Genomic DNA, 22,086 nt, shown 5'->3' with positions numbered 1-22,086 from the left:
CAGCCGGCCCGAGACTGGGGATATTGTTTCACTCTTTATTCAAGTGAGGATTTATCAGGGAAGGTTTATTTTTGAAAGTCAATCAAATTCTGTAGGCAGAAACCTTAAAGTCTGGACTACAGAAAGCTGTTGATTAATTCCACCATTATTACAGGGGAAAAAAATTGACAAAATTCCCCAATGGTGTGGGTGGGTGTCACATTTGTATTGTGCCATGTATTTGTATATTATATATTTTGAGCATAGCACCCAACCTGACGGTTATGAATTTATTTATTTATCTATTTGTCCTGACCCTTGACAGAATAAAGCCAGTGTCAGGTTTTTTCACTTACCCAATAGCTTTTATAAAAATCACACTGTCTAAACTGAGTGATTAGGCCTATAATCCAATGACTACACTGGGTGCGGCCTGCGCGACGCGACGCGACACGATAAATCACCATCAGAAAACTGATGCCCAGTTCTATTTTTGACGCACTCCACGCGCCTGCGAAGCATAGGCCTAAATGAATTTGCAGCGGTCGCTTTGTCGTGTCCAGTGTAGACAGCCACAAGCTACGGCGCGACGCGACACTGCAACGATCGCGACCGGTGTCGACACTGTGTGGACTCAAGGAGAGTTCAGTGCGCCCACGTCCTGGTGAAGGCTAAGAGGTTTTAAAATCCACAAAATCATTCTAATACACAAGAGTGTTTTCACTTTAAGTTTGAAACCAGCACACAAAAACACTGATATAGACAAAACTTTTATATTTGTAACTGGACTTTTGACGCCAAACCCTGCAACTGTTAAGATATTCCCCCATACCGGTCATCTCAATAGTAAAAAGTGTCCCAATATAACTGAATTCACCTATAGCTCGTGTGACAACCTGCCCCGTAGTATATATAGGCTAGTTAGTATTTATTTTTCAATAATTTCACACGCATTCTCTCGCTGAATTAAACGAGCTGTATTGTTTTGAGAATGCATTATCTCTGCTTTTCTCTCAACTTTTGTGCAGTTCATAGACGTGCGGTGTTCCTGTTCTAGAGGGTCTCCAATTTTGGCCCATGTTTCCAGATCTCCCACAACATCCTAATCCAAGTCATGTTCTTTATTAATTGAGTGACAAACACGCCACTTCAACCACGAGTGGCAAGCCGGTCATGTCCTTTTGATTAACTCTCTCTTCTTCATCTTCATATCTTCTGTACACGGCTTAATGTGGGATATTTGCTCAAGGGTTTACACAAACGTTTAAGTTTTTTTTCAAATAAACATAATTTACTCTCTCTACCTATTACAAATAATGTCATTTTTATACCCAAACCCTAATAACTGACTTTCAAACGATAGAATTTTGACGTAATGAGATTTAGGCCTATGTTTAGTTTTGAAGAAGAATGACGTCAATGTCATAGAAGTGAATCAGTATTTGATTTTAGTCTTCAGAAGAGTATAGCCTATGCAGTTTGCAGTGCAAGAAAACAACTTGTCAGAGGAAGTGATATGATCTCTTCCGTATTCCCAAAGTCTGTTTGCTTGGTGAATTCATCATTGAATGAAACGGTTCTTATGTGGGCTGACCGAAGCAAATGGACTGGATGTTTACACACTTGTCCGTCAGGTTGGCTCCATGCGGCCTTACTGATATCCAAAAAACTGTTAGACATCTTGGAGAGCAGCGCGCGTTGTTTAAGTGCTCTCTGTTTAGATATCTATTACAAAGATTTGAGCAGCCACGTCAATATCAACAGTTTTAAATTTCTTTGATCCCTGGATGTCCAAACACAAGCAGCTCCACAAAGTTATATGGAAGGACGTTTTATTTTATTTTATTTTATTTTATTTTATTTTATTTTATTTTATTTTATTATTTGCTTGGATCAGTTCGGTGGACATTCTGCATTTTACTATATTTTTCCTTAAACTTTGGAGTTACCAACAAAAAGTCACTTAATTTAATACATAAAAGGATAATTATGATAAACGCTTTAACTTTTCTTCTGGACTTTAAATCTGTTTTTAAGAACTACAGAGCGAGTAGAAAAAGGTAATGGATACGGCAGACTTGTTAAAATTAATCGTTGGTAATTCAAACCTTTACAAAAAAAAAAAAAAACTACACTGGATTGAGAGCGGGTTGCTTTAGGTCTGTTTTTTCTGTATCTATTATAGGCTTTTTGTGCTTTTGCTATAATAGAAATGGAAAGAAGTAACGTGAGTTGATGATCATCACATTAATTAACTTTATTTTCAAAGACTGCACATTTTATGTAATGTTTTACAATATTGCAACTGGATCGTTTATTTCTTTTATCTGGTAGTTTATAAATATTTTTACGTTTTCTAAAACAAAATAAATGTGATGTTTGCTATGCAATACCTTTAATTAGTTGTGACAAGTTTAGGGTTACTTATATATTCGAAAACTTCATTTTGACGTAAAAAAATATCATAACTTTAATGTTGCCTTAAATAATGATTTTGGTTTGTATTACATACATCTTTATTTAAAACACTCAGTAGAAAATATGAATAAATATCGATATAGCCTAAAACGTTTTTATCCCCTGTCAATCTCAGTCAGCAGCAGTTTACTATTTTTGCTGTTACTTTAATAATAAAAATCAAAGTGCAATGATTTATTTTCCCGCGCATTTTATTACACTTGTGCTTATACATCGCAATACATCTCGATAATAAAACAAAAACGCAGCGTAATATCCGAATTATATTGTGTCCGTACCACAGGGTAAAAACCATAATGGCATTTAATCTGTTGCATGTATGATTTAAAGTCATACGTAAATTCAAAATAACTTAATTTTGTCATCAGTGTAGACGTGATATATCATAATCGGAATCATTCAGGGGATTTTTTTCTTTTTTCTTTTAGCCAGTGCGCGTTTACTGGGCTGATCCCTGCTTTGATCGAGTTCTGACAGCGACCGGCAGCGTCTCGCGTAAAATGTTCCTGGATCAAAATCCATCAAATCAGGATTCAGTAGACTACTTTGGTGATTTAAAGTTATAAGTGCTCAGCCAGTCACAATTACTCGATTTAACCACATTCTCATAACTCTCATAACAATTTTGTTTTATTACGAGAAAATGTTTTGGAGAAAAATGGTTAATTGACAGGAGTCGCACGTGATTGATTTTGGGGCGTATTGAATCAGACCGCTGTGTCACTCTCTCCCTCCCAGTTCAGGGCTCTTTGTTTCTGATCCACTAAATCCCACCCACTTGAAATGAAGAGGTGGGGGAAAATTGCCATCTCTGTCGCTTATACACTAACTTGTTCCCTGTTAATAGCATCCTAGTTCACTATTTGCGCTCTCGTGCTCGGGAAAAGGTGATGGAGACTGAAAGTTGTCTGTCTTTCTCCTCGCCTCCAAACAGGATCACGCCGGAGAATTCACCGGGCTTGGAGCATAGTTCCGGCGCTTTCTTCCAGTGTGACGACCTCCAAAAGTCTCCGCATCTTACTCTAGCGCATCGATCTGAGTTTTTTATGGGACGCTACACTGACGGCGGCTCCGCGGACTTTACGCACGGCGTCAGCCCTACAACTCCCCGCGCCTCGCCTGGAAAGCATACAAAGTATTTGGAGAATATGAACCAGGACCAAAAACCTTCTTCGATCACTGAGAAGAACTCGTCATTTTATGAGACTAATTCGGATGGTAAGTGAAAACGAGTTCAGTAGTTGAATGTCAGCGAGGAAAACCTTCAAACGTCTATCCGTAAACGATATAGCCTAGGTTATATAGATAACAACAACAATAATAATGACATAATAAGAGGAATAATAATAATAATTCGCAAAAATCGTTTAGACAACTTTTTAAATACTCCACTTGAGAGGCCCAAAACAAACTGGAGTGATACGTAGGAATGTAACTGAAAATCATTAATATTTTTCATTTTCGCATAATTCCCTAAAACGGATAGGCCTGTATGGCAATTGGAAATGTAAGTATCAATACATTTACACTTAAAATGATGTCACATCAAGCAAGGTGGTGGTATTTGTGCTGAATGGAGATGACCTAGATTCAACCCAATAATAAATTTCTTTATTAATTTGTCTTTTCAATCAATCACTTAAACACCTAGAAATGGACTGTTCAATATTTCATTTATTAACTTTTTATTAACTATTAACTTATTAACTTAAATTCTAAATAGACTATATAATAATCTCTAACTTTATATATATATATATATATATATATATATATATATATATATATATATATATATACCGACGACATCTGAAAAATAAGCATTTATTATACACTCCTAAAAATAAAGGTTCTTCAACACTTCAGGTTCAGCAAAGAATAATAATTAAGAACCATTTTTCATTGGAAATGAAAAAACTTCATGACGTCAAAGTCTTCAGATCAGTGTATTCGTTGCAATGTTCATGGTTTTCTAAATAACCACAAATTGTATTTACGCTTTAGGTTGCCTTCTTTAGTTCTGTTAGGCTTCAAAACTATTTTTCTATTTTTCTAGCTCTAATTAAAAACTTTATTTATTTATATTTATTTATTTATTTATTTTTGGTATGATTGGTGTCAAAACAGCTTAGCTAAGAGTTTAATATGTTTATATTGTTTAGGTCTTAAAATGATTCACTCAAAATAAGCTATAATAATAAATTATAAATAAGTCATATCAATAAGTTATTATTATTATTATTATTATTATTATTATTATTATGATGATGATGATGATGATGATGATGATTATTTTATAACAGCTGAATTATTCATATTGTAAGAGCTCAGGCCTGTTCAGAATAGGCCTATAGCGCATTTCGTCCTCGCACTTTTCCACATTATGATTTAAAAAGCATTTATAAAGTTCTAGCATAATAAACAATTATTTAAACAGGAGGTTAAATAACTTTTTGAACCGGTGTGATTTAACGTTTTCTTTCCTCATTATAGAGCTGGAACAATTTATTTCAACCGCATGTCTCAATTTATATAGCAGGCCTAATAATAAAATATTGCGACGTCAGAAACAATCGTCAGATAACTTCATTCAAATCTATCGCCATGGATTTGTGTGCGCAGTTTTGAGGCCTGGTCATTCTTGTTTGCGTTTAATAACCTTACTATTCTGTCACACGTTCTAAACACGAATATTGATTTTCCTTCATTTGGAGAACTTGCAGAGAGCTAATAGGATGCTCTTGGATTCTGAATTAGTTTCATTTATAGACGATGGCGATATTTAGCATATTCCTTAAGTAAACACGCAAGTTTACATTTCTAAAATAACTTAGGATATTTATTTTAAAAGCACGAGACGTGTTGAACCAGTATGCTCTCCAGCATTTTAATTGGGGACCTTACATTAATGAAGGTGTGTCAAACAAATACAGCCTGGAATTGATTGGTCGGAACGAACTAGTGCTGAAGACAACACTTTAACAGAGGCCAATACGACACTGCTTTGTCTTTTAACTCACCGTGCTATGGGGAAGAGAGTGCAGGGTCATTTCTGCTATATGTGCCGGGGTTAAAGCCTTGAACTTGTTTCTGATAGATCATTGCACTTTCTTTATATTTTTAGAAAGTAAATTTTTGTCATATTTACGAACTTAATCTTTATTAATTCATCTATCTTTTGTAGGCCAATGGAGGCATTTTGGGAGATATTTAACTCAAATAAAATGAAATGGATAAGTGTTCTTCAGCTCTTTATTGTTCACTAGCCTAAATAAATCACAGTACAGTAAATAACTATCCTCTGTTCCTAAAACTGAGTTTAGCATTTTCTTTAGTTCTTGTACTACTGGAAGAGATCAGATATAGGCCTTATAATTCCATCCCTCTAAAGTTATGTAGCTCTAGTAAATGGTTTCCTCTGTTTTGGTGAAAATTAAATTAGGAAGAACCACAATTCATTTCTACTACTTAATCGCTAAGCAAAGAGAGACATTGAACTTTTAAGCAAACTGGATTTTTATGACCCAAGATCAGATGTTTTTAATATCTACAGAATCATCTAAATTATAATTTCACTCTAATTCAGATGGATTACAGTGGAGTTCTTCTGAGGAAACCAAACAGCACTACCATTGTCAAACAATGCTATGAGCCAAATGCAAATGCTAATTAAAAACTCTTAATATAATATCCTAATTGTTTTTTTATGTCTCAAGAACAAAGCTTTTACTCTTGTATTTGAATTAATTAAAGCCATAATTTAGTAATTTTATTGACCTATGATCATGCACAGAATGAACCACTCTTTGTTAAATGACTTGAGCAACTGTTGAGAAATCTCAATAAGATGTTTGAAAAAGAGAATCCAACTACATATCCAACTACAAAACACCATGTTTTGGTTGCTTTTCCATGAAAATTAGGGATACAAATATTGCATTACAATTTTTCTCTTTTAGATAAAAAAGAAAAACTGAAACACAGAAGTGGACACATAAGACGTTTCTATTTTAGATAAAAGTAGTCATGAAATAAAAAACACCCACTTTAGGGTAAAGGACTGACTGGTTTATTCCTTTTAAAAGAGCTCTTCTCATCCTTTATATTCTCCTGAGAAAAGCAAACACGTCCTGTTTGAATGATGTTTATTATTATAGTGAGTTGAACTTTTTTTTCCCCAAATCCCTTAAAAAACTTCTTATAACATTTTAACCCGTCATATTGTAGTAGCTGGATTTTGTAATCACGTGCATTTTTATTGTACTATTCAAGCAAGCATTTGAGCTTACAAAAATTGATTTTAACTCAAGCCATTCAAACTCAAGTTTCAAGCTTAATCAAAACTGTGAGCTCAGCTGACAGTGTGTGTTATCCTTTTATAAAGTTTGTGGAATAGGCCTACTCAAAAATAGACTGGATATTTGAAAGAGAAAATTTTTCTGTGTACAATGTTGGTTGAATGGTCAACTATTTATAAAAAGCAAAGATATTTTTTATTTTATTTGCCTGTTGCACACCATTATTTCACCATTATTACATCTATGAATTTATTCCCCACAAACACACACTCCTGTCCCACCCACTTTTTAAAACAAAGTTATGACACCGATTTCAGGACAGTCAGGAAAAACATTACATAACCACTGTTGATTAACAAAATAGCTTACACGTTTACAGTAACATAGATGGTGATTGCTATGAATTTAACTATATGTGTTTTATTTTATTTTTTTAGCAAAGTTATATTTAAGGACTTGTGCTACTTCATCTTTCATTTTTTTGTAGAATTTGTATTCTTTTTTGTGTGTGATTTGTATTAATTTAATTTTTTAACTTTTATAATTCTGTTTGCTGTTTAACTAAAACATATATTTTACGTGTTTGTGGTTAGTCTGAAATTATTTAGCCTTTCCAGCTAGCTAAATCAGGTGAGGAAAAATATTCAGGCTATGCATAAATAAGTCATTAACTACAGTTTAGAAGACAAGAAAAGCATACACAGAAAAGTATGTTTAATTAGCCTGTGCACAGTATTTACATTTGCTTATTTAAAACTAAATGGTCACTGATCTGCATTCAGTGGCAAATACTAACTCTGTAACTCTGCGCAAAGCAGCACTCATTCTGTCTTGGTGTCAGCAGGAGATAAGCCCGTACCCAAGGCCCTTGGATATCCCACTCTAGACTCAGAGTGTTGCGGAAAACTGAAAGAGCCGTCCAATGGGCTGACTGGTGACTCCATCACTGACTCCATCGACCTTTCAGGCAAGAACAAGAAGCGGCGAAACCGGACAACTTTCAGCACCTTTCAGCTGGAGCAGCTGGAGAAGGTCTTTCAAAAGACACATTACCCAGATGTGTATGCACGGGAACAGCTGGCATTGAGGACGGAGCTGACAGAGGCAAGAGTGCAGGTGTGTTAGACTCCACCTCCTGGGACAGGTTGTTATTTATGCATGTAAGAGTAATGTAAGATTATATAAATTGGCATTATTAAAATAATAGGTATTATTGAAATATATTTTCAGTCTATTATTCTCACAAAGGCTGCATTTATTTGATGAAAAAAATGTAAAATTATGAAATATGATTAAACCCATAAATTAAAAAATATGATTTTTTTCTATTTCAGTATATTGTAAAATGTAAATAATTCCTGTGATGCAAAGCTGAAATTTCTGCAGACATTACTTCAGTCTTCGGTGTCACATGATCCTTCAGAAATCATGCTAGAATATTTTTCTGGAAATCGTGATGAAAATAAAGTTCAAAAGAATATACATTTTTTGTAACATTGTCAAAGTTCTGACGGTCCGTTTTGATCAATTTAATTCATCCTTGCTAAATGAAAAGAATTAATTTCTTTAAAATAAACTTAGCATAATTAATAATATGGATAAAATATCTGATTAATATATACTAACCTTTTTCAAATGCGGCAGCATACACTATTTTTTTGCACAGATTTAAATGCTTTCTGTAATATTAATGTTCCTCATCTATTAAATACATTGAATGCATTGAAAGGCAGAGTGTTTTATTTTGACAGGACCTATATTTAAATCAATCAATAATTAAGTTTAATAAATGGATATTCTTTCCCCAGGTGTGGTTTCAAAACAGACGGGCCAAATGGAGGAAAAGAGAGCGATACGGGAAGATGCAAGAAATGCCAAACCACTTTGCTGCTACATACGATATCTCCCTTCTCCCTCGCTCCGACTCATACCAGGTACACACACAAACACACAAACACAGAACACAAAGAGAGCATAAGACAGAGCTTGAGAACAAAAATTTAGTTTTTGTCTAGTATTTCAACACACACAGTGGAGTTGCTTTGGTTTGGCTGGAGACATAGTGCATTTTATGATTTAAATTTGGTTGTCAGAAACACAGATTGAATTTCATTTTTTTTTTTTCTGTTAGTGTAATGCCAACAATCCTGCCATCTGGCACAGGCTAAATATTTAAGTGGTATATGTGTTAATTACAAGTAAAAAATATTTTTAAAATGATTTCAAAGTTACCTTTTTTTTAGATAACATGCAAATATTATAATCAATTTTGTTATAAAGTCACTAATGTTTGTGGGTGTTTTTTTTTCCTGTCCACACAGATGCAAAATAGCCTATGGCCAAGCAGTGCAGGGATGGGAGGTGCAGGCGGAGCGGTCAGTGGTTGTGTTTTGGGAGTGGAAAACATGGCATCATCCTGTATGACCCCTTATCCCCATCCTCACGGGAACCTGTCAGGGCTCATGGGTATGTCTGCATCTCCAGGCCATCATCATCATCATCACCCACCTCACCACCCTAGCATTAACGGGATATACTCACTCCATGGCTTCCCAGGAAGCCTGGGGCCCCATTCCTTTGAGCCCGGACCAGAGTCTGAATACAAGCCGTCAGGACTGGTGGCCCTGCGCATGAAAACCAAAGACCCGGGGAGCCTGTTATCCTGGCCAACATGACCATGCAGCTGCAACTGCGATTGTCTTGACATCACTGAGCCAACTAGCAGTTAGCATGCCCGCACATACTGGCATGTTAGTGTTACTCAGTAACACACAACTGAAAGACACTTTTTTAATGCTCAATGTACATATCTCTTTTTTTGCAGCCTTCCAGATATTTTCACTGCAATTAAACATTTTATGCCTGTACTTTTCTGTGTTGATCTGTTTCCCTATGAAAGCATCTCATTTGTTTGTGTGTTTGTTGAAATTCTATGAGCCATAATGGGCTTTGCACACAACTTGCCTTAATATAAAATTCTTCCAGGGATACTTAAATTTTTAAAAATGATGTCATTTTAATTGTCAAAGAGGATGTGCAACATTTTTATTTAAGTATGTTAATGTTAATCTCATAGTTTCAGTGTATGCAGTGGTTTAGCCTCATTATGTATATATGTAGCCCTAGCCAATAAATGATTTTACATTTTCTGACTTTCACGACTAAAAACAGCAAATAAGTTTGTGCTTCTGGTAAACCATGGCAGGAATTAAGCATCTCTGCATATAGATTGCATTTTGTGTTGCTGATTGCTTATTTTAATTAGGGATGCATGATAATTTGGTATCATATCGGTTATCCTATTGACATATATTAGCTTTTTTGTTTTTGGACTATATTAAATATCAACTTGTAAATGATCATTTCTCAAATTTTTAGATTTAGATTAACTTAGCCATTATCTTACACTCACTTAAAGGTAATCTTTAAAAACACTAATAACTTAACACAGTTAAATGCGATCTTTAGAATACCCATTTTTCAGCCTGAACATTATTATGTTATGTTGCCAGGATGTACTTACTGCATTTAAAATGATTAATTTTATTTTTTATTGTTTATTTTTTTATTTATTTAGACAAAATTGTACAGAATTTTAATACCATCCTCCATGAAAATAATTGTGGTATCGACAAGATTTTTAATATTCTTCATAATTCTAATCTTGAATAATATCCAGAATATGTAGTAATTATAACATAGATATTTGCACAGGCTCAGGCAACTTTTGGATCCATACAAACATCTCATAAAATTCGAATACAAAAAAATATTTTGTGTGCCGATTTATTAAGACTACTATAGATATAGATACATGTAAGGTGAAATGTTTTGTATTTGAGAGAGTGCATGGCCATTTAATATGTATTTTTAAATGTATGTTTTGCTGTAGGCTGGCTGTAAAGGCTGTCGTATGTCACCTGATACATCTGCAGCATGTGACAGCCCTGCTAATACAAAACCAACTAAGTAACCACAAACTCCTCACTCTCAGACTGATGATGGATTCCAAGGTTTTTCCGTCAACCTTAGGTCTGAGGTCTGACAGCTGGACAGAACCACAAAGCCTAATGAATTATGAATCAACTTACATGTTATGCTACTGTTTAATTCAAGGGTCTTGGACAAAAATCAAATCATTACTTGAAAAGCAATGCAGACTCCCAAGTTTCTAAAGCTGGCCATGTGGTGGATGTATTGCATTAAACAATTTTTTTTTTGCATGGTTTTAAATGCACCTGGTTCTAAATAACTAATCAAACTAGTCAAATTCAAATTCTGCCTGGTAAAAGCTTTTTTGAACATTAAATTCCTGTGACTTTGACATTTAACAACAGCTATGACACGCATAGGAACAGAACTCCTGAAGAACAACAAGCATGTTAAATTCTGTTTCTAAGACAACTCAATATCATTATACAGTTGATCATTTTGTTTTTGGAATCCCAATCCTGTGGGAAATAGCTGAAGTTAAAGTGTTCTGTTGATACAAGTGCCAAACAGCCTCGAGGAGGACATTTCTGTGACCCAGCCATGGGACCGGTGTGGGTTATTCAGCTCCATCTGGGTTTAATGACTGCATGCCAATCCTGCCAGCCACTCTTTCAGGGTGATTCACTTAATTTAGATGACACATAAGACAAAATTGTTCAAGATGAAAAAAGCTGCAGTGACAGGATAATGGAAACAGATCGACAGTTGCTTTGGGGCAAGCATTTCCTGCTGCTTCTTTCCTTTGTGCATCGAGGATGACAGAAACGCTGGATCACATTAAATGCCAGTTTAGCGAACCGTGCCGTGTTTTGGAGAGAATTGACATATGGTTCCAATAGAGGATAGAAAGGGAGGCCGACAGAAAACTCTCTCCACACCCACAGCTTCGAATTCCAGCCTGATCTTTCAAAAAAGTGGAGCCAGCTCCAGCTACACATGCAAACTGATTAAATGCCAGACTAAAGGATGTGATAAAGAAATACAGTTAAAGAGAAGCATTACTAAATAGATGTGAACTACAATGACTGGCGGGATGACAAATGTACAAAGAGAGCATAGAGTGCTAAATGTTGTAGGCTGTGAAAGGACAGACACACAAGATAAGCACGCAAAATTTGATAGATTTAAGATTAATATAAGCAATGAAATTTCAAAAACTTTAAATTGAGATATGTGAAAAATATTTACCTATTGTAGGCCTGCAGTAGGAAAATTCGGCAGCTTTAAGTGACATGTTGGCAGTAAATTAATTATACTTTAATAGATAAAAATAACATATGTGATAGCTTGTGCATTTCTGTCTTTAACCTTTACTTGTATTAGACGATATTATTTGTAAGCACTTATTTTCCTAACAGATAAATTGCTTGCTGTCTGCTGACCAAACAACAGAAGTGAAGCTCAAGCACTTTTTGTATGTAGCCTACTTCCGGATTATGTTGTCTTAAATAAAATATATTCCTTTTAGTAATTATCTGTCCTTTTTACATAACATTTTTAGATTTTCTTTTGGTTATTTGGCAAAACTATATTCCACCAGTTCTGAAAAGCTTTATTATGTAAAATATATTTATGTTTTATAAGGGTGAATCTCGCTGACAAGGCTACATGTACAGTGAAGCGACAAAAGCTGTTCTTCACGTTTACACTAACGTGACCCTTCACTTCACCTCAGCGGGACAGGCAAACATCACCATCTAATGGACATAAAGTTAACTACGAGATTTGTTTTCAGTAATGTTTATTTGACCACTCACAATTTGTAAACATTATAGGCTTAGATTCGTAATTTAAACGAAATGTAATGAATTAATCAAATGAAATTCCCAGTCTTTAGCATCAACTAAAAGCATCAACACTAATTACAGAATATTATTTTTTCCTGCATGATTTGTGGATTTAACATGTTGATCAAAATAAAATATGGAATAAAGTGCAGAAGCAGATGTAATATTTTCAGTGTATGTCCTCACAACTTTAAGGTTAGTTAAATGTCTCCGCTGTTGTGTCTATGGTGAATATTTGGCGTTTGAAGCTAAAATGGTGTACACCGAGACTAGGCGCTGTACGGGAGGTCTTGATTGACAGACAGAGCGACCAATGGCGTTGACGTTTCTCAGAGATTCAAACCAATCAAAGTCGACGGGCGGGTCGTGCTTTAGTCTTGACAAGATGGCGTATGCGGTTGTTTTGCCGCAGGGACACTGAACAAATTAAACACTTGCTCGTGTAAATTCGTCGACATTGCGGTAGCATAACTGTTAAAAAGTGTTTTGTTAGCCGCGCAAAGCCAGAGGATATCTAAGATGAAAGGGAAAGAGCGGTCGCCGGTGAAAAAGCGTTCAAGGGCCTTGGATGATATACGCGACAGGGGAGGAAGCCATCCGACCAGCAAGAAAATGGGGGTTATCTCGATTTCTGGCGGCGGAAGCAACAACGGCAATAGTTCATCTAAAAGCGAAGGGGGTTCCGCACGACGGGCACTGATCGGAGATAAAAGAGATGGACGGGATTTTGATGGACATGTCTCCAGTCGGACTGGAAATAACCACGGTTACACTAGCCCTGTTGCGAGCTCGAGCGGCAAGAATCACGCCTCGAGCCTGTCCTTAGAGGCGGCCGCGCGCACCAACTCGCGCGGAGAGTCGCGCACCCCGCTTCCTGCAAACGAAAGTGAGTACAAAACTTTAAAAATCAGCGAGCTCGGCTCCCAGCTGAGCGACGAGGAAATCGAGGACGGCCTCTTTCACGAATTCAAAAAATTTGGTGACGTGAGTGTTAAAATCAGCCGAGTCAACGACGAGAGAATCGCATTTGTCAACTTCAGGAGACCGGATGATGCCCGAGCAGCAAAGCACGCGCGAGGCCGGCTGGTGCTCTACGACCGTCCTTTGAAAATTGAGGCAGTCTACTTGAATAGGAGGAGAAGTCGATCTCCCGTAGATAAGGACCATTTCTCTGTTGTAGCAGGCCATAGACATTTGCATACACAGAGGCCGCTCTCTCCAACCGGTCTGGGTTACAGAGACTACCGTTTACAGCAGTTAGCGCTGGGTCGGCTTCCTCCTCCCCCACCCCCGCCGTTACCGAGAGAGCTTGAGAGAGAGCGAGAGTTCGCCTTTTATGAAGCCAGGGCGCGGCCCGCGTACATCGCGGAGCGAGCCGCTCCTTTCCGCGAGGAGGACTTTATCTCTCCAGAGGACGACCAGAGAGCCAACCGCACACTATTTCTGGGTAATTTGGATATTACTGTGACTGAAAATGATTTGAGGAGAGCCTTTGAACGATTTGGGACCATCACAGAGGTGGACATTAAAAGACCAAGTCGGGGCCAGAGCAGCACCTATGGCTTTCTGAAATTTGAAAACTTGGACATGGCCCATAGAGCAAAAATTAGCATGTCTGGGAAAGTTGTGGGCCGAAACCCCATAAAGATTGGCTATGGCAAAGCCACCCCCACCACACGCTTATGGGTGGGCGGTCTTGGACCTTGGGTGCCTCTGACTGCGTTAGCCAGGGAGTTTGACCGCTTCGGCACTATCAGGACTATAGACTACAGAAAAGGGGACACCTGGGCCTATATTCAGTATGAAAGCCTGGATGCTGCTCAGGCGGCCTGCACACACATGCGTGGATTTCCCCTCGGTGGTCCCGACAGGAGGCTGAGGGTGGACTTTGCTGACACGGAGCACCGCTACCAGCAGCAGTTCTTGCAGCCCCTCCCTTTGCAACATTATGAAATTGTGGCTGAATCTTTTGTCCATCGCGCCACCCCTGAGGCAATCAGGGTGCGAGAACGAACTCCCCCACCTCTGCACTTCAGAGAACGAGAACTGTATGCTGGGGCTGAATGGCCAGCGCCTGCCATTCGTGAACGTGTACGAACGCCTGCGTTTGAGCCCCTTGAACACTTGGAGCGCGAGCGACGGCGAGAGGCGTGGTCACTGGAGCGGGAGCTGCCAGGCAGAGATGCAGCACGCAAGCGACGGCTCATGGAGGATGGGAGACATCTGGAGTGTTCACCTGACAGCAGCAGCGAGTGGGCGGCCCGACGTCGCAGACCGCCATCCCTTGAGGGCAGCCCAGGAGGGAGCAGTCGCGATGGACGATTCAGTGACTCTGAGCGGCCAGCGAGAGCAGACCGTGTGTCCCCAGCACGAGAGAGCCACAGCAGCCTGGACAGAGGCCCTGGTGAAAAGCGCATCAAAAGCAGCAGCACCCTCTTAGAGTCTAGTGTCGGCGTGAGTCCTGCGGAGAGAAAGCGCAAAGCGGGCGATTCAGCCAAAGGTGCCTCCAAGAGGGACCGATCTGAGAGCAGCTCCAAAAGCAACCAGGCTTCAAAGCAGGATGCAGGGGGGAAGCTGAGCATGGCCTGGAATGGCATGCTGCTCCTGAAAAACAGTAACTTCCCAGCCAGCATGCACCTCCTGGAGGGGGACCTGAGCGTCGCCAGCAGTCTCCTCATCGACGGCAGCACGGCTGGTAAAGTCACACAACTACGCATCACACAACGGCTTCGCCTTGACCAGCCCAAGATCGACGAAGTGTCCCGGCGCATCAAAGTCGCAGGCCCAGGCGGGTATGCGGTTCTACTGGCGGTTCCTGGCACCTCTGAGGAGACTTCATCTTCGGACCCAGCAGCATCGACGCAGAGGCCCCTGCGCAACTTGGTTTCGTACCTGAAGCAAAAGCAGGCCGCCGGGGTCATCAGTTTACCCGTCGGGGGCAGTAGAGATAAGGACAACACTGGGGTCCTGCATGCATTTCCACCATGTGATTTCTCTCAGCAGTTCTTAGATTCTTCTGCGAAAGCTCTTGCCAAAACCGAAGAGGACTTTCTGGTCATGATCATTGTGCGAGGAGCATCTTAACAATCATAATACACACAAAAGTGTTGTTAAATGCAAACTTCTCTTAATGTCTCTTAATTGCATGCTCTCTAAAGCAGACGTGGTACTAGAGTAAAGAGCAAATGTTATGACCTGCTCTGCCAAACATGTACTAAAAAAAGAGAGAAAAAGGCCCATTCGTATAGCAAAGTTTAGCTCTATAGCAATATATTTGTTTTCATTTGCAATTTATTCAGATGTCTAGTTTGTGATAAGTTGTACCCTGCTTAAAAGAATGATATTGGGAATATTAGAATAGGAATTTAGTTTGCTATTGGTCATTAAATGCTGTCTAGTTCCAACACTTCCTATCAACATGTATTTCAGTCAGATTCCAGACAGTCATCCCTGTACGAAATCTTTTTTGTGAATGTTCATTTCATTCATGTTCATGATTATCAATTAATCTGATTTAATGGGAACCTGGTTTATGTGTCTTGATGCTTTGAATAATCGTTCACTATTGGGGAGTGTAATAGAGATATACAGTCCTGTAGGCCACTAAAACAGGCAAAATATTTTGCTCAGTGAACTGCATGTTGATGCTAGTGTTGTACAGTAAGCCATTGCAGAGGTTTAATATATGTTGCCAAAAAATGTCATCAGTGTTATATGATACAGGCTGCGTTTTAACACCCCTTTATCACATTAAAAAATAATTTGTGAACGTATTTTGATTTATAAACATAGATTTTTTTTAAGCCCTCCTTAGACCAAAGCATGACATCAAGCATTCAGTTTGTGTTTAAAGAAGAAAATACGTTGTTCTGACATACTGTTTTCATGTTTTTGGGTTACATTTGAAAGGTTTTGAATGAAGCATAATTCTGTTTTCAAAATGGGATAGTGTGAAATGTCTGAGTTTAAATTATGATGTGTCTCAGATAATTAATTTGAGTAACACGGTGGTTTTAATTCATGTTCCCCCATAGGACTGTCATAATTTCCCAGGTAAAACCTATTTACAGTGATATTGTTAATGATATTCTTATGTATCTTTATAAAGATAAAGACAAAAAAAGGTGCATTTGCTATAAGAACAGACTTTTCAGATCATCAGTGTAAAGTGAATGTGGCCTGTAATGTGATATTGTCATAATCATCAATAATTTGCTAGATATGCCATGTGGATAGCACTAAGAAATTAATGTGTATAACTCATTTAAAGAATTCCGGCCCACATATTTGTACAGAAAACTTGATTTGATGCCCTAACGATTTGGTTCTTGTGCAGCTATAAGACAGTCCTATGTTTTATTTCATTGACATACTTTTAGTTGACAATATAGACATTTAAGTATGTTTTAGTTGAACAGCCATTTATGTTTGAAATATTACACAATGTTGTGGTTCTTAGGTGTCATTGTTTGAATGGTTTTAAAATGACAGTCCACAATTTTCTCTAAAATCCTGAAGAAGTAGAAATTTGTGTTCTTAGTCTGTTTAGCTAATTGCAGTGTACTGATCTGATGCATAACTAACATCTTTTCATGTATGACTTTTCACACTAAATTGTGTTTTAAAAGTTGATTGGTTGGTGATTTCATAATATAAGAGCTGTTTGTGTACATGAATAAATGGACATACTGTACGTTCAGTCTTGGCTACACACAACAGGACAGGACAGGAAATGGACCGTTCCACAAGTGGACTTCACATGGCTGGAAGCAGAAATGATTGTTTGAAATGATTCAGGAGCCCTTTGGATGCACAGGGGCAAGAGCTTTCCATTTAGTGTTAGTGTACTCTCACTGAGAGCATCTTCCTGCTTGTGTAATTGTTTTTTTTTTTTTTTTTGTGCTTACAGTTCCCGTATTTAAACGGAAATAATGACACTCTTGATTTGTGCTGTATTTACCTAATTTCTTGATTGGGGGAGAAAGAGGAAGCGGTCACTCACTCCTTGCACAGCTCTTGACGTGGCTGTTTGTACACACAAAAAGTGCACTGGCCCCTCATTTGATTATATCACGCTATCAATAAATTGTTTCATTTGAGGGAGAAAATGTTTATTCGTTGGAAATCAATTGAAGAACGCCTGCCGCTGCTTTTTTCGTTTGTGTTTCGGGAGGAATTGTTGCTCGATTGCTTGTTTCTGCTCAGGAAAGAGAAATTCTCCTCCTTTGTGTTCGGCCCAGGATCAGTCATGGCAGTGAGAGCAAAGGGCGAGAGAGCTCTTTTGAGGCTCGATGTTGTTGTTGATCTGTGTTTTCCACCCTTGTGTCCTGGAGTGGCCCTACATGCTAAGTAACCTGAGGGTGCTGCTGCCCCCAACCCTCAAACAGATCAGGGAGAAGGGGGCTGTTCTTCTGAGCTTTGAGAATGAGTGGAGAGATGATGTTTGCGCAGACCTTCACCTTAACTGAAGTCTCTGTTTCAGCACCTTCGCTGGGGTCTTTCGATTCTCACGGCTGCTTCCTTTATGTGTCCTTCATCTGGAAGTATCCAGGCTTGCTGTACTGTGCATTGCCAGCACAATAGAGGCCCTGAATGAACCTCAAATCAGTGATTTCCAATTCAGAGGAGCAGGCGTTTGTTTACCCCATCCTTTGATTTCATCTGATATGATTTTGTTTCGCTCCATTGAAAATCAGTGAAGGAAGAGGATTTAGAAAAGCCAAAAGCATTTTTAGCCTTCGAAATTGTGTCTGACTTGAATCGAGTTTTGATAGTTTTGTTTTCTTAAACGTTTATTTTCCCAAAGAGAAAATGATTATCGGTACGTGGTAAATTGACCCTTCGTTGTGAAGAACCCCCGAAAGAAAACATGCTTCCAGTGTGAACTCCACCCAAAGTTAACATGGAGTTTGCTTGCGAGGAGCCTCGTCAGGAGGAAGAAACTGAACTCCACCTCTTTCCCTTCCCTTAGTAAGATGTCCAGTCAGCTGCATCACTTCACCAGCAGCTCATTCAGGCCTCTGACGTGAGGATCCAGACCAGTCCTCTGGTGTGGGTGGTGAGTAGGGAGTATTTAATCTATACCAGGTCTTTAGACTTTAGAAGTCTACCTGGTGCAGGTAAGTGTCACTTCAGCAAATACGTTAGAACACTGCCATTGGTTGACATCTTGGGCTGTAGTTTCCAAAACCTTATTTATTTGTTTCTTATGGGGAAAAAAAGAAAAAGGCAGAAATATATGTAATATTTTAAGTAGGAGATGGTTGTGCTTGTGATTTTACACACATAAATTTGCAATTATGATAACATGTTAAAACACCAGTTCACCCAAAAATGAAAGTAGTTCTAAACCTGTATGACTTCTGTGGAACAAACAAGATATTTAAAAAATGTTAAATGCATGTTTTTTCCTCCATAATATAAATATATGGGCAAAAATAGTTGAAACATTCTTCAAAATATATATTTTTGTGTTCCACAGAATAAAGTCACATATGTTTGGAATGACATGAGGGTTAGTAAAAGATGACAATTTAAATTTTGAGGTGAACTATCTCTTTTAAGTTGAGAATATTAAATTTGTTGTTGTTTTTTTTAATGTAGATAAACCATTAACCTGTTATTCTCATATAAAAAATGAATTGGTACATCATCAAACGGGTTCAGCTGTCTGCTTCATTCAGATCATTCAGACACTTCTAATGACAGTAAACAACACAAACCCCCCAAAACACTCATTTAAAATAATAATTAAAAATCTTCAAAATAATTAAATATTTTACAATAATTGCAAAAATTAATTACAATTTACATACAAAATTTAACACAATCCCACACTTCCTTTTAGACTGTGTAATGTCATAGAGCTCTTCATTCCAATTGAAGCCTCACTACATTTACTTTTTAGCGTTTTAGTCAGCTGTATAATCCTTACAGTTAATTTGCTTCTAAATTCTAATGTTAATTTGAATTATAACTTAGTAAAATGTTAAGTTGTGGTGATTTCTTAGAACCTTGGGAACATAATTGACTATGACTGTCTCCTAGGTTCCAAACAAAAAGTCTTAAGATTTTGTCCTAATGATAGAAAGAAACAGAGAACATAAATGATTAGATGGCTGTAGAAAATCATAGAACTGATCATTTAGCTTTGCAGTAAACCTTGTTGATTATAGACAGTCTCAACCAGAGGCTTATTGTGTTAAATTTCTTAGTTTAAATTATGATGGGTTTCCAAAAGATATGACTGCATAAGGTTGTTTTACTTTTCTTTTTTTTTTTTTTTTCACTTCATAGGACTGTTAGAATTTCCTCTTTAACACTGATATTGTTAATACTGGTATACATGTGGTCACTTTATAAAGATAACAACAAACAAGAATTTTCTATACAAACATAGATTTCTGGTTATGAACATATAGAATTTACATTTAGAAAGGTATTTAAAAAATGGATGGTCTATTCAAATTTCACAGTACAATTAAAGAAACATTGGTTTTTATTTTATGTTTTGCCTGTATGGCTGTTGGCATGTCTCATTTTAAAGGCTGCACCCTCTAAAAGCCGCATTTATCAGCCACATACATCATTCAGGCTGCCTCATTTCAGAAAAGTATCCATTACATTCCAAATTAAAAGAGACATTACAATAATTCATGCCTCACGGGGAATAAGAGTTAATTTTATAATTACTTTTCTGAACTGAGACATCCTTGATGACGTAGGTGGCTGACAAATGCGACCTCATGAGGGCGCAGCCTTTAAAATGAGACAGCTTTCATCGTGAGTACAGATGTGACGCACATAGTTTGACCAAAATCTGTTCTCTGCAAAAAGGTTTGGGCACTGGCTAACATTAAAATCCATTTGCATTAACACATTTAACTGAAACGGTTGTGATAATTCATTTCAATAACATTTTACTACTTTTTCAGTTACACGTTGTCAGAATAACATGTAAGTGATGATAATAATAAGCAGCTGTCTCAGTCTCTAATGTTTCATCCTGTATCTTTACCACAGTTCAGACTGACTTGCTTGTCTTCAGATGCTTTGGAATGGGCCCGGTAACTTGGTAACCGTAGGTCTCCATGGTAACATTCAAGCCTGTCCTCTGGCCTCGTTTACATAATCTCTTTGTGTAGTTCAGGCACTGTTCCCTTCCCACTTTTCCAAGTAATGAAAAGAGCATATTAAGTCTGACAGTCCAAAACATTAGCTCATTGTTCCTGGTTGTAGCTTAGTTCTCTGCACAAGCTACCACATGATGACTATAAGCTATTTTAGGCCTCACAATAGGCTTTCTACCCTATGATCTTACTAGGAATGAATGAATGTTAATTGGAATTTCAAGGTAAATGCACTGAATGCAGTCAGACTTTGCTCTGCATAGAGTTAATTCAGAGCGTATACTTTTACTGTTATGTATGACAGTCATTCCCAGTGGGCAATTGATGTTGAAAAGACATCAAATTGACATTAAAAAAAAAAAAACGGTCGAATATGCAAATCAATCCGATATCAAAACTTGACATGACACTGGTTTGATGTAAATTGAACATTAAACATATTGGCCTACATATACATTAAATCAATTTCAGTGTGGGATTAACTTCCTATTTTTACCCAATTACCACTGGAAGAAATATACTGTCCAAACTGAATTTAAAATGATGTTCCAGCATCTTGATCAAGTCTTGAGGAATGTTTGACGTCAAACTGATATCAAGGATATCATAGTTATAGAGACTGATGACTGTGTTCAATCTCAAAAAATCTGTTTACAGCCGTCAGCTATTGATGTTATAGTTGACCTATATGCTATCTGTTATCACCTGATTTTAACACCAACAGCCACTATAGTGAGAATATAATATATGCTATTTTTTTTAACCAACGTTCTGTTTTGAATCTGTTTCAGGTGGACAGATCTGAGTATCTGCTGAGTAATGAATGCACAGTTGTCTTCAGATGAAACTAAGATGGTTTGTTGTTGATCAAAATCCTTTGTTACCTACAGCTGATCAAAGAATAGTTAATTATTCATTTTATAATGCATGTGATTAATGAAATTTTTATACACATTTTTTTATGTGCTGTTGTGTCCACAGAACATCAGTGTTGCACTGTGGGCATCTATTCATCAGTAAATTAAACATGAAAATAGTGCAGTATCTCCTCTTGGCAAACATTTCTGTAAGTACCAGCTCATTTTTAAGCTAAGCAGTAATTTTTTCTTAATATTTTAGAATTAAGTAGGTTTATATTAATACTAATGGATGCTTATGGTTTCTCGTAATACAATGTGTATTTTTGTATTTGACGAATGTCTTGGAATAATGCATTAGAAATGTAAATATAATGCTTACCATTGTTGTGTGCTACATGCAGTGTTCTTAATAAAGATATCTGTTACACCACTGTGCAATATTTTGATGTTACTCATGAAAAGACTGAATGTGTGATTTAAAATTACAACAAATCTTAATAATTTTTAATACGCTAATAATAATAATAATCAGTCAATGGATTTCAGACAGTGCTGTTTCAAA

At 37.4% G+C, this 22,086-nt stretch overlaps 2 protein-coding genes and 1 long non-coding RNA gene across 4 annotated transcripts; all 3 read left to right on the top strand.

Moving 5' to 3' along the window:
- The first annotated feature begins 3,222 nt into the window (after positions 1–3,222).
- Positions 3,223–11,074, top strand: LOC109094726 (homeobox protein aristaless-like 3). 2 transcript variants are annotated; one of them, XM_042762246.1, is made up of 4 exons: positions 3,223–3,675; positions 7,597–7,871; positions 8,564–8,689; positions 9,077–11,074. In XM_042762246.1, the coding sequence occupies exons 1-4, from the start codon at positions 3,348–3,350 to the stop codon at positions 9,428–9,430; spliced, it is 1,083 nt and encodes a 360-aa protein (XP_042618180.1). In that variant the 5' UTR covers positions 3,223–3,347; the 3' UTR covers positions 9,431–11,074. The 2 variants fall into 2 exon arrangements, with proteins under 2 accessions (XP_042618180.1, XP_042618181.1); XM_042762247.1 differs by having other exon boundaries at positions 3,225–3,675; positions 7,600–7,871; positions 9,077–11,072.
- Positions 11,075–12,892: 1,818 nt separating this feature from the next.
- LOC109094631 (RNA-binding protein 15-like) lies at positions 12,893–18,536 on the top strand. The gene has a single exon (XM_042762245.1). It carries the CDS (start codon positions 13,055–13,057, stop codon positions 15,617–15,619), a length of 2,565 nt encoding a protein of 854 aa, XP_042618179.1. The 5' UTR covers positions 12,893–13,054; the 3' UTR covers positions 15,620–18,536.
- Positions 18,537–19,018: 482 nt separating this feature from the next.
- Positions 19,019–21,954, top strand: LOC109094633. The gene is made up of 2 exons (XR_002018611.2): positions 19,019–21,519; positions 21,646–21,954. It is a non-coding gene; the product is annotated as an uncharacterized LOC109094633 (long non-coding RNA).
- The last annotated feature ends 132 nt before the right edge of the window (positions 21,955–22,086 follow it).

Source organism: Cyprinus carpio, chromosome A8, assembly GCF_018340385.1.
Source record: "Cyprinus carpio isolate SPL01 chromosome A8, ASM1834038v1, whole genome shotgun sequence".
NCBI lineage: Eukaryota > Metazoa > Chordata > Actinopteri > Cypriniformes > Cyprinidae > Cyprinus > Cyprinus carpio.
This window is presented reverse-complemented; position numbering and strand designations above follow the sequence as displayed.